We start from the raw sequence: 13,044 nt of genomic DNA, 5'->3' as shown, positions 1-13,044 counted from the left end.
GCAGGAGACTTGCCCTTGGTGGGCCTACAGTCCACTGGCAGGTGGCCTGGAGGGAGCAAGGGGCAGTAAGCAGGAAGGATCGGGGAAAGGGGGCTGCACCCACAATGGCAGAACCAGGTCTTCACACCTTGGGCTCACAGGCTGTGGGTTCAGCCATCTCTCCATTCCTCACTCACCTCCTGGAACCGGCAAGGCCTGGGAGTAAGGATCCCTCCAGATGTAGGAAATGTCAGCGCTAGGAGATCCAGGCAGCATGGAGGCCAATCCTCCACCCATTTTACAGAAAAGAAGAGTGAGGCAGGGAGCGGACAGGCTTTAGGGCCCAGAACCCAGCTCTCAGGTCCCCCCTCTGCCAGGAACCTTTTCTGCCACTGACAAGATGAGTTTCAACGACACTGGAAATGGAAATGCCGAAGCACGAAGCACGCAGAGGGGTCCTCCCTGATGACTCCTCCCCTCCCCTCCCTCCCTTCCCTGGCTCAGGGACTCCTCCCTCACCCCCTCCAAATGCAATAGGGTAGGCCCTGCTTCTGCAGCCAGTTCACGATGCATCTGCCTTCCCCAGGGGTTACGGAGGCTCAGGGACCTGGCACTGGACCCTGACCGGCAGGTCTTAGGACTTGTCCACACAGGGCCACACCCAGAACCAGAAAGCAGGAGGCCATGGTGCTGCTCACCCTCTCTGCACCCTACAGGTGGGGCCAGCAAGGGCCAGGACCCTCTGCACAGCCTGGCTCTCTGCTTTTCTCCTGACCCTCTTCGGGGCCACTTCCCAGAAGCCTTTGACTAAATCAGTTCTGTTTCCAAACTAATGACAAAGTCCTGTCTTTCAACGGTCTGGCTTAGCATTGCCAGGTAAAACACAAGGTGGGTGCCCAGTTAAATTTGAATTTCAGACAAAGGACAAAATTGGTTTTTGGTATAAGTCTGTCTCCATTTCAGATACACAACCAATAATGTTTAGTTTGAGTAAGTGTGTCCCATGCAATTTGGGATATACAGTGCTTGCTTTACATCTTTTCATTGTAAATCACACTTAATTGCTAAATCCAGCAGCCTAGCCTTGTTGCTTCATTGCTGCTCAGTGGCCCTCCCCCTGGGAGGGCCGGAAATGTGATGCCCCCACTAAGCCCCCAGAAGGCCTGCCTCCCAGCTCGCCCGACTCCCTCTGCACCTGGAAGTGGGGTCCCTTCCTCGTAATCCCAATGCAGGGACCATCCCCATCTGGTTGAAGGCTGACCCTGGGGCGAGTGGAGGAGGCATTTCCCAGGGATTTCCCCCAACTCCTGGCCACCCTCCAAGTCCCTAGGGAATCAACTTGAAGGCAGAGTGGGCCAAAAGTTGGGTGGGGGTCCAAGCCCTAAAGCTGCTCCCTCAGGCTGGAAGCCACCCAGGGAGGGTGGCAAGGGATGGAGAGGAGGTCTCCCAGCAAGGAGCAGCCAGAGAGAGAAGCAGGAAGGGAAAGAGGGAAAGGGAGAGGGAAGGGGAGGGGAGGGGAGGGATGGGGAGGGCCCAGAGCTGGGGAGGAGGGAAAGGGGCGGGTCCCCAGGCCGGGAGGGGAGGGTCCCTGGGCTGGGAGGGTGCTGCTGGCGCAGGCGCATGCTCAGCTGTCCCCGCAATGCGGCGCCTCGTCCTCTATTAACCCAGTTCCACGGATTCTGCCGACCAGGCACTCATTATCCCCCAGAGCAGGGGTCGTTTTCCGGCTGTGAGTTGTGTGGGAGCCATGAGCACGCTGCGCTGCAGTACTGGCTGCAGTAGAAAAGCCTCGGAGGCAGCCCCCACCTACTGCACAAAGGGGTCACAGGCAGCAGGCTTTGGGCTGGGCAAGGCGGGGCATGCAGGCCTCCCTGGGGTGCAGGCTCAGCCCCAGCCCCAGTGACCACAGAGACCTCAAGATGGTCCCTGTCCATCACACCTTTGAGCTGGGAGTGTCCTCGCAAGACAAGGTTCCCTGGGGAGACCAGGTGCCCCAGAAAGGGAGCGGGGGTGAGCTGCGAAAGGGCCTGCGGGTGGGAGGACAGTGGTGAAACGGATCTCCTCACTGCGGAGTGAGCTCAGGGCCTGGGAAGTGAGCCCTACTTGTGAGGTCAGCCCCACCTGGGAGCCTCAAGCTGGCCCAACCCTTGGCTTCCCCGAGCTGGGTGAAATCTAGAGGCCTCCACACCCAGGCTCTGCTAACCACCAGCTAGGGGACCCTGTGCAGTTCCCAGCTTCTGTGGGACTAAGCTTCTCCCCGCCCCGCCCCGTCCCGTGTGAACGGGGAGCCCACGCTGAGCTCAGAGGGTGGGAGGACGTGAGAACGCCAATGATGATGACGCCAGGCACACAGGAGCTCCACCCCGAGCTGAAGGCCATTCCAGGGCAGGGCCCTGCACTGGGGGCGGGGCAGGCGGGGGGCCCCACAATGAGGCACATTTTAAGACTTGCGTGCCTCCTTACCCCTAGTCAATTAATTCTCGTCTAACTGCTTTTGTTAACAGTAGTTTAATAATCTCATTATTCAGTACATTCACCAACTTTGAATGTCTCACAATCCTCTATTTAATTAAGTATTAAATTTTTAAAAATCAAACTGTTAGAGCTTTGGCATCAGCTGGTGCAGCTCTGCAGTGCCCGCCTGGCCAAGGACTTCGGTAACGGAGGGCCTGAGAGTTTGTGTCTGGAGCGGGCATCCTTCCTGCGGCTGCATGCTACCGGCTGCTTCTCATCACCTTGAAGTACCAAGGCCGCCCCCTCGGGCCTGGACAGGAGCGCTTGTGGGACACAGCACTCCCAGTGACTCTCAAGGAGTAAGTGAGGTCCCTCCACTGGTACTAGACCCAAATCAGGGGTGAAATGCAGCTGGGGTGGCTGCTGGAGCATCCCCCAGAAGGCCTGAGCGCCCAGCATCCCTCTCCCCACCCAACGCTTGCTCTCTGGGTCCCCTCTCCATCCCCCACCTCCCTGCATAACAGTGGGGAAGGCCATTTCAGAGAGGCCCCACCACGATGGGAAAGAGTAAGCCAGCCAACCAGGCAGAGCCGGGACCCAGCCCCCCATCAGAAGAGGCGGTCGCTTTCCAGCATTTTCAGAGGCTCTGCGTTGTGAGCCGGGAGGCCACCAGATGAACCAGCTGCATCTGCCCTCAAAGAGCACGTGGTCAATTGAGAACCAGCCAGGGTCGCCTGCCAGGGGGCCTGGGGAGTTCCAGGCAGGGTGGCTGGCTGCTGGCAGGAGGATCCAGGACAGCTTCATGGAGGACGGGGCCCTGAGGCCTGCAGGCTCGGCGGGCCAGATGACACCAGAAAGCTACTGGGTATCCACGAGGGGTTCTCCAAAGCAGGACACAGAGGGTCTGGCCAGGAAGGGAGGCAGCAACATGGAGAGGGAAGGACTCAGGGCTTTGCAACGTCCCTCTGAGGTAGACACTTTGCAGCTGGGGACATCTAGGATGACTGAGCAACCTGGCCACGGTCAGGCAGCTGGGCAGTCAGGGTTGAAGCGGGACATTCACCTCCAAGTGTGTCCCACAGTGAGGCTCTGGGGCTCCAGCCAAGATCCCATCCCTCACCTCCCTGTTCCCCCTCAGCTAGGAAAGCCCAGAGGGTCTGGGAGGGCTGGGGAACCTCAGGCTGGAGGAAGTGCCAGGCGTCCTCCCTCTATGGTCTCAGCAGACCGTCCAGCTGTCACTGTCCACCCCAAGAGGCAGGCCAGGGGCAGGAGAGGGGACACCAGGCAATGCCCACAGCATCCAGTCAAGGCCAGCTCTGTCTGGGTCATTTTCTGGGTCAGATTTCAACCCCAATGGGACGAGCTTCCCTCAAAGCTGGGACAGTGGGGCCAGCTCCCTGATCAAGAGTTCTGAGGCCCCACCATGATCTAGGCTGTGTGGCCACAGTGGGGACCCCGGGCTGTGACCTGCACACCTTGCATCAGGACTCAGGACTGAGGGCAGACGACCCAATCATGCAGGGGCTGTGTGACCCAATGATTCAACTCTGAGGAAACCTCTGAATCATTAGAAACACAAACACAGGCTGCATATAAGACAGTATCAAGGAATGACTGCCCGCTTTTCGGGATGATGAAGCTCCTTTGGCTGTTTTCAGAACCCTTTTCTGCTAGGGATACATGCTGAGATATGTAAGCATTGAACGGTAAACGTCCCGGGGTCTAGGGCCCAGACGGAACAAGACTGGCTGAGAATTGATAACTTTGAAGCTGGGTTCATTCTAGCATTTTCTCTGAATTTGGGACTGTTTGAAATTTTCCACAATAAAAAGTTAAACAGGAAAAAAAAAATGCCCAAGAAAATGGAAGGGCAAGGCTGTGCAGCCCTGGGTGGAGGGCTTGTATACAACTCGAGGCAAAGCAGGAAGGGGTCGGCCTGCCCTCGGAAGCCGCACACTGCTGGGCATCTCTGCCCCTGCCCACAGAGACATCCTGTGGGAAGGTCACAGCAGGGGGCTGGCTGCTGAGAATGCCAGGCAGCCCCCCAGCGGGCTGCCCCTTCCTCCTACCACCCCACCCGGCTTGCATCAGATGGGGCAACAGGGCAGGCACGCGGCTTGAGAGGCACAAGCACCTGGGAGCAGGGCCTGTGATGAGCCGCGGGGCGTCCACCGCAACACAGGCAGCTCGGCTCTGCGGCCTGCGCGGTCAGCGGGACTCCAGGGCGCCATCCTCTCACTCAGATTCCCGCTACCCTAAACCTTTTGGACTCTACAGCACTTTGAGAATATAAATAGGGGGTGTGAGGTTAATTTTGAGGAGCTATGGAATTCCACAAAAACATATTCGGGTGGTTTTCTGCTTGAGCCTAACAAACTCCTATTCATCCTTCAATACCCATGCAACACAGCTTTTGGAGTGACTTTCTCTGACCCCTCCGGACTGCCTCTCCCAGGCCCCACCCAGCACACAATGTCGTCGCTGCTGGTTTCAGGGTGTGTCTGCTCATCTCTGTGTCCTCCGTGTAAACCTCTTAGATGAGTGAGTGTCTACGTCTAGGGTGTGTCTGAAGGGCTTCCTCTCTCCTCCTCCCGAGGTCTCCAACGATTGAGGAATGAGACAGAATGTGCAGAGCAGCCAGGAAGCCCTGGGTGTGACATGCCCCACGGTCCCTGGCCAAGGAGAAACAGACAGGGACGAAGTGACCCCGGAGGAGAAGCCAGCAGCACAGTGCTGCCCTGCATATGCCCACAGGCATGGGTCCGGCATCCAGGAGGGAGGGAAGGCCCCATGGGACTCAATTTGTGGAGAGAGGGGCCACACTGCCTGCAAATGTCCACACGGCCGCAGGGCCCGAGGCGGTGCTGTCTTACACCTATGGCCCTGGGAAGCGCATGCTGTGGCTGTGGGTCTGTGTGGACAAGGCTTTGGGGGCCCCTGATAAGGAAAGGCCCAAGGTGGGTGGGGGTGGCTGACCTGCAGGGACAGATGGAAAAGCAGGAGGGAGACAGCCAGCTGCGGCTTCTGGTTTCCCACACTAATAAATTTCACAGGCTTTTACAACACCAAGTTGACCAGCAAGCAACATTTTGCCAAACTGAATTCACTGACACACATCACGGAGCCTCTCCCGAGGGTGGAATTCCAGTGGGTCTGCCAGCGTCGTCAGGAATTAGCTAGAGCCAGAAAAGGAGCAGCCTTCCTTCAACAGAACCTCGCACAGCAGTGGGAAGGGACCCAGCCCATGGACACGCCCCAGAACATCACCAGAGCACAAGGCAGGTCACAGTGGCCTCGCGACTCCACTTTCAGCACAGACGCAAGCGGATGAAATGCCCATGTGGCAAAACCACAGGGAATCGAGGCAGGGACGAGCATCACATCAGGAAAGGGAAGAGGGTTAGGGGGTGCCCGGGAGGCTCCAAGGTGAGGTGTTTGAGGTGCCTCCTCCTCCTGGCTAGGGACCCCACCTTTGGGCTGCGTGATACACCCCCCACTGCCCCCCAGAACATTTCATACTAGTGCCTCCACCAGTACCAGCCACAGAACATCAGGGAACACAGAAGCCCCCGGGCTCCACGCAGTGCGCACAGCAAGCACGCGGGCGGTGCTGGCTTTGATATGGTTGCCGTCAATGCAGTGCAGCCGCGGGACCTGAGCCGGGCCTGGCGTCTCTTCAGGTCTGAGTTTCAAGCCTGCTAGAGAAAGGCTGCACTGGGCAGTGCCAGGACTCAGGGTCCAGCGAGGCCACCAGATACTCGTGGATCTTCGTCCACGATAGGGCAGACATGGGACAAATGAGCTGCTCCCTGGGGCCAGTAGGACAGCAGGCTGTGGCCCACACTTGACCATCCCCGTACCCAGGCTCAAGCCTGCAGCAGTCCCTGGGTGGTCACAGGGAAAATTTGGTCACCGCAGACAACCACACTGACGCACGACTCCCAGAGGCACAGGGTCGGAGGAGAGCAGAGGGTGGCCCACTCAGGGTCTGTGCACTCTGCAGACACCCCAGGACCCTGGCCAGGCCTCTTGGCATCAGCAGCTCCCTGCCCTCTGCTCCCAGTGACATCTGCACCCTCCAGCACCTCAATCACCCTTGGTCCCACCCACAATGACACACTCAGGCTGGTGTCCCCTCTTGCCCCAGTTACATGACTCAGTCCCTGGAGCCTTCGAGGACATCCCTCCTGAGTCTGGACTGAAATCCTGGCTCCAGAGGCCACTCCTTCCTCCTCCCACCTGCTTGTCCCAACACCCCGGAGCTCATCGAAGCTGGCCCTCAGAGCAAGGGGCCCTCACCTCTGCCCACTGCTCTCCCAGCCAAGGGCCAACTCCGGGACCCCAACCTGCCTCCCTCCAGGCCGCTGGGGTACCCAAAGCATCTTCCCAAGCAGGAACCGGGAGTTCCTCTCGTTCCCCCAGCTCAGCCTGGGCTGGTCCCAGCCTCACTGCCTGAGGGCCTGGGCCCCATTCCGCAGGCTCCATCAGGCCCATACACATGCATATGTGCACAGACACGTGTGTGAACAGCCATTGGTACACGCAGGCACACACAGACCTCCTCTCTGTGGTACCCTGTGACAGGCAGGGACTGTCCTGAACTCAGGGATGTCCCCTGGAGACCCACAGGTACTGGCCACAGCCATACCTGAGCACTGCCCACTCATGAGCAGTTCTGTGTCTTCATCAAGAAAAAACAAGCTGGCTGCCCTAGGTCCTGGAACACAGGCTGGGCCCTCAGGCGGCCCATGTTCAGCTGTGTGGAGTCACAGGGCAGAGGGGCCACCCAGGCCCTGCACCTTGTGGAGAATGGTTGGAAGCGCATGCCTCTGGACCTGCCCCAGCCCGCTTCTCAGTGTCCCTGCTGGACCCTCTGCAGTGCCATGCTCCCATAGCCCCATGTGGGCTGGGAGGCCCACACAGGGACTGACCCAACCCTGGGCACTGCCAAGCCCCTCTGTGGGTCAGTGATGAGGAGGTGGACAAGGGCTGGGACAGGAGCAGGTCCCACTGCAGCCTCAAGGACCTCCTTGCAGCCTGATGTCAGAAAATGCTCCCAAGAAGGGGAAACATGGATGGCCTAGTACACAGCAGGTGCTCAAACAATGCTGACACATCACTCCACAAATCACAGAGGCCCACCCCTACAGGTGGCTTGATCACTGTAGACTGCAGGCCACAGACAGCAGGCAGCTCTCACCAACCCAGGGGACGCCTGTCTCTGCCCACATTCGGCCTCAGCATCTGGCGGCCTCGCCAGATGGGTCAGGCCTCTCCAGCTCCCAATTAGCTCAGATTTGTGCCCTGGGAGGGGAGGGGCTGAGAGAGGCAGACAGGGGCTTCGCTTGGCTCCTTTACCAGGGCATCATCCAGCCCCTCCTCCACGGACTCCACTGCATGGGCAGCGACAGGGGGCTGCCACCTCAGTAAGGCAGGCACCCACCCCACACCCGCCTCCACAGCCCCTCCGGGTGCCCTGGCACACCCTACCTTGGGGCTCCAGCAGGACCCCTGCCCTAGTCCCTCCCCACTGCCTCCTCAGATCTGCGCTCCAGCCACAGAAGCTGCCCCAGGCGGCCTCTGACTGTCACCATCAGATTTGCTGTGTGCTGACTTTGGGTTTTGTTTGTCCTTGACCTGCCCCACAGGGCAAGGGCAGGAAAACCCTGGAAAGGCAGGGGACTGTCTGATCCATTGCCACCTGCAGCGCCCAGAGCTGACCATCACCAGCAAGGCCCGTGATGCGGCACATCCACAAGCCGAGGGCCACCTGGGGCCAGCACCAGGCGGGGCCCTTCCTCGCACACACCCTGCACGTCTGAGAAGCCCTCCCAGGGCAGGTGGGAGTGCCCTTGCCACTGTGTAGAAGACTGGGGCTCTGTTAGTTAAGAAACTGCCGGGTCACCTCCCAGTCGGCCACGACACCAGGTCTCTGCTGTCAGAAGGCAGATGGCCGATCACAACATTGCCCGCTCACCCAAAACTTTGTCACTGAGCTGTCGTCAGGCACACAGCTCTCAGGGCAGATGACATCACCCAACCACCATGGCAGGCTGGCTACCTTGAACTTCTCCCCTTCCAGCTCTGGGGGCAGAGACCCCAATACACTTGGGAAGGGGAGATGAAGTGGGGCCCTGAGAACACCCTAACCAGAGCGCAAAGGTACATCCAGGGGTCTGAGGGTCTCTCGGCACCCCAAGGAGCCCAGGCCCCACCAGGCCAGAGGTGCCCTCAAGTCCCCAACACTCCTGTGCCTCCCTCTGCCACAGTCTCCACTCCAGGAACCCCACCGTATGTGTTGGAGCCAAAGGCCAGACGGGCCAAGTGCCGGCCGAACCTGGCGGGGGGCCTGCCGCCCAGTCCACAGGGCTCTCCTCCAAAGCCCCTGCCCCAGCCTGACAGCAGCTGTGCCGGACACTCCCCATGCCCTACCTCTGGCCGACAGCTTCTTGGTGTTGATGATCTTGGCTGCATACTCATGGCCGGTGCAGAGCTTGACACAGCGTCGGACCACAGAGAAAGCCCCCCTGGGGAGGAAAACGGGGGAGCGAGAGACAGAGACAGAGACAGACAAGGAGAAAGAGAGAGAGCCGATTAATCTCCCCATAAACACTCCCCATTAAGCATCAGCCACCGGCCCAGCCTCGGGCAGATGGCTGTGAGTCAGAAATGGTGAGGAAGGGGTGCCCTTCACAGGCCACGCTCAGCTGGCCCCACTCAACACCAGCAGGACAGAGGCTGGCTTCCCGATGGCTGGCAGAGCCCTGGCAGATGGCATGCCCTGGGGGGTTGTGCAGAGGAGGAGAATCAGTCAGGTCCTGGTGAGGGTGGCAGAGGTGCCCCGTTCAGCTCCTGTGTGACCCACAGGCCCGCATCCTTGTGGGTTGGCTGGACCAAGAGTCCACGTCCAGGGGCCTCTCAGCAGGCACCCCTGGGGGCTGTGCACCACGTCCATGAGGCCCTGCTGAGTCCTCCCCAGGGGGAAGTGACAAGCTGGCCTTGTCTGGAAGGCCCAGCTCCAGAGGGCAGTTACATTAGGATTTGATGCACAGGGACTCACAGACGGTTTTGTAGGGAGGGAGAAACATCACATCGTTAAACTGCAAAGCTGGAGGAGAGGGCCCCAAGAGCCTCCACTGTCCAGGAGTCATTGCAGAGGCCACCGAGGCCCAGGGTGGGGGTCAAGGGCCATTCATGAATCGACAGCCTGAGGGTGGGGAGAGGAGAGGAGGGATGGGGGACAGAGGGAGCGAACCAGCACCAACCATGACCCAGAGCCCAAGAGACACAAGGAAGGAATCGGGTTAAGGCTGCTGAGGCCATCGAGAGAGAAACTGAATGTGCCCCACAAAGCCTGGCCTGCAGAGGGCACCCGAGGGAATCAGTACCACCCAAGGGGAGCCACAGAGCTCGTGAGGCAGGAGGGGAGGGGCCGGTGCCCACCAGGAGACCCTGCAGAATCTGACTGTCACCACAGTTGATTTGATTTGCTTTCAGATCATTTTCTAAGAACAGCACACATGAAGCAAGGGGCCTGGGCAGGAAATGCCACGTGAAGGGCCTGAGTCCAGACAGAAGGGCCAGAGGATGCTCTCAGGCTGAGGCTGGGAGAAAGGGGGACTCAGAGAAAGCCCACCACCAAGCGGGCATCCACCAGTGCAAACCTGAGCACTCACACAACCCTCCTGTGTCTGCACCTGCAAAGTGTCCGGCCTCCCCTACAGGAACAGCCTCCGCTCCCAGACAGCCTCCTCGGCCTGGACAGCCTGAGAAACCCGCACGGGAGTCCAGGCTAAGGGCTCTCATTGCGGAAGAGGAGTGTCTTACATACAAACACCGTTTTATCTATGGTCTTTCGTGAAGGTAAATCTTTGTAAAAGGGTACTGTTCAATTCCTTGGAAAGATAAATAATTACACTAGATCTAATGGAACATTTTCGTAATGGCTCAGGTCTTATGATCAGTGATTGTGCTTGGATGGCCGCTGAACTGCGCCTTCACTTTTTAAAGTCAACTCATGAACAGGGACAGGGGCTGTCTCAGGAGATGCGGGGGGAGACGCCTACTATTCACTCTGCATTCTCTTGTTCTGCTTGATTTTTTTCACCATGTACATTGGTGAAAAATGTTTTTTACATCAAAAAAAAAAAAAAAGAAAATGTTTTTTCTTCTTTTTTTTGGGACGGAGTGTCGCTCTTGTTACCCAGGCTGGAGTGCAATGGCACGATCTCGGCTCACTGCAACCTCCGCCTCCTGGGTTCAGGCAATTCTCCTGCCTCAGCCTCCTGAGTAGCTGGGATCACAGGCACGCGCCACCATGCCCAGCTAATTTTTTGTATTTTTAGTAGAGACGGGTTTTCATCATGTTGACCAGGATGATCTCGATCTCTTGACCTCGTGATCCACCCGCCTCGGCCTCCCAAAGTGCTGGGATTACAGGCGTGAGCCACCGCGCCCGGCCCAAGAAAATGTTTTTTACCTCAAAAATTTTTTTAAGAAAAATAGAAACAAAGGATTATTGTTCTTAACATATGACATTAACTTGGGAGACTGAGGTGAGGGCAAAGACCATGGGCTTTTTGCCTGTTCTGGCTTCAATCCTTGTCAGTCACTTCCTAGTTAGAAGGGGTGACACAGCTCTCTGAGCCTCAGTTTCCCCATCCATATGACCAAGCATAGGGCCTCCTGGGGCCACCGTGTGGCTGTTTGCAGAACTTCATACTCACGAGAGGTGAGAGCTTCCGGAAACGAGTCCTGAGCTGCCATCTGTCGTGCTCTGATCCCTAGAGGGCACGGCAGCTGCAGGGCTGACCTGGCAGGCCTCCACTGCATGTCTGGACCAGGCCCTGGAGGGGGCGGAGAGTCCGGGCCTCCCTGCACCAGGACCTGACCTCATACTGCAGGGCAGACCCTCAGTGGGAAGTTCAACAGACTGCACATCTATGGCGAGCTCATGATGCCCGTATGGCACTGCCATGGTGAGCCCACCCCCCGAGCAGGGAGGAGACCCAAGTGCAGCTTCCCACCAGCACAGCAGGCTCCCGGCTGCTGGCCGGACTCAGACAGGTACAGGAGTGGAGGGCGCAAGCCACAGCTGTTCCCCAGCACACGGTATCCACGCACCATACCACCAAGAGCCTGATGGCAGGTGGATGGGCCGGGGGACCCCTCCAGCCAACCCCTCTTCCCTCCCTGAGTCAGGCAGCCCCTTTCTCCTCTGCAGAAGGCTCCGGAGAGCCCCTGCGCCATCAGCCTGGGTCTGGGCAGTCAGCAATCCGGGGAAGGCGGGGCAGGGAACACAGGCAAGACAGGCAGAGCCAGGGGGCCGAGGCCAGGCAGCGCTGCTGAGGCAGGAAGAGGGCACGGCTAGGGGCCTGGGGATGAGTGTGGCGTAGGAGCACCAGGCTGCACAGCTGCAGTGACACAGGAGGGGGCAGACACAGCACCAGGCACTCGGTGAACACTCAGCAGGAAGGGCCCAGGGGTGCAGGGCCTGGGGGTGAAGAAGGCCCTGCTCTTGGCCTTGGGCCTGCGGGTGGGGTGGAGGGCACCTCTCAAGAAGAGAGGACAAGGTCCCCTTTCCCAGTGACTCAGATGCTCCCAGAGGAAGAAGGTGGCCGGCTGGGGGAAGGGGCAGGAGGGCCGCTCCCAAGGAGACCACTGCTCCCGGCACCCCATGCCTGGGCTCTGCCTCTCCCACGCTTTCCGTCCCTCACTACAGCCCTGGACCTTCTCTGAGCCCCAGTGTCATCGCCACCCCCGATCTCTCCCTCTCCTCTCTCCTCTGGGGAACTTAAGGAATGTATGCTTAAGTCCCCCACCCCGGCCGTCTCCCCTACTTCCCCTAAAGAGCACCCTGGAAGGGGCTCCTCCCCACACCGGCTGTCTGCCGCACCCATCCTGCCATCTCCCCAGGGCACCTGGGCTGGCAGCTGCAGATCCACCTCTGCCTCCTCCCCTTCCCGGTGGTTCTGCCACTCGACAGATGCCGGTCTGTCACAGGAAGCCCCCTTGGAAGGGTCAACCCTCTGAGAAGTGGCCACAAACACATTTAGCATGAGCCAGGCAGGCCATGGCTGGGGCCCCAACATCTCTGGCTTCTCCAAGAGCAAAGAAGCCAGCTCCATCACCATTCTCCCTTTCGACTCAGTTCGTGCCCGCCAGAGTTTATCATCATTGAGAGACAACACTGACCCTGTCATTGCAAGCCTGTCCCTGCTGCCAAGGGCAAACTCCTATGCATCCCTCAAGACCCAATGCAAATAGCACCCCGCTTTCCCAGCTTGCACAGAAAGTCAGCTTGGCCTTTGGATATTGCACTTTGCATGTTCCTTAGGTCATTTTACTTAATTATTTACCTGTTCGCTTCTGCCACTCCCCTTTCCAGTGGCTCTCTATGGGCAGCGTGCCCTACACTCTGGACCTAGGTATCAGGCACAGTGCCTGGGTTGTGATATACGAGCAAGAACTGACCTACAAGCTCTCTGCTGTGGAGCAGGGGCTGCTGGGCTTCAGGGATTGTCCAGTCCAGCAGTACAGGAAGAGTCCCTGGAGTGTCCCAGCAGGAGGGGACTCACCAAGGTGTCCAGGGCCTGTGGGTAGATGGGTCTG

The 13,044-nt window shown here is 58.8% G+C and overlaps 2 protein-coding genes across 24 annotated transcripts in view; one reads left to right on the top strand and one right to left on the bottom strand.

Moving 5' to 3' along the window:
- The window catches only part of OGDH (oxoglutarate dehydrogenase), a 471,568-nt gene that overhangs the window by 45,668 nt on the left and 412,856 nt on the right, over positions 1-13,044 (top strand). The window lies entirely within an intron of this gene.
- Positions 1-13,044, bottom strand: part of CAMK2B (calcium/calmodulin dependent protein kinase II beta) — a 108,642-nt gene that overhangs the window by 56,570 nt on the left and 39,028 nt on the right. For all 23 annotated transcript variants that reach the window (XM_039462132.2, XM_074379755.1, XM_074379754.1 and 20 more), the window contains exon 2: positions 8,866-8,960. In XM_039462132.2, coding sequence (XP_039318066.1) covers positions 8,866-8,960 — 95 coding nt within the window. The remainder of the gene's footprint in view (positions 1-8,865; positions 8,961-13,044) is intronic.

The sequence above is a fragment of the Saimiri boliviensis genome, chromosome 10 (assembly GCF_048565385.1).
Source record: "Saimiri boliviensis isolate mSaiBol1 chromosome 10, mSaiBol1.pri, whole genome shotgun sequence".
Lineage (NCBI taxonomy): Eukaryota > Metazoa > Chordata > Mammalia > Primates > Cebidae > Saimiri > Saimiri boliviensis.
Note: the sequence above shows the minus strand (reverse complement) of the source record. Positions and strands in the feature narration are given on the sequence as shown.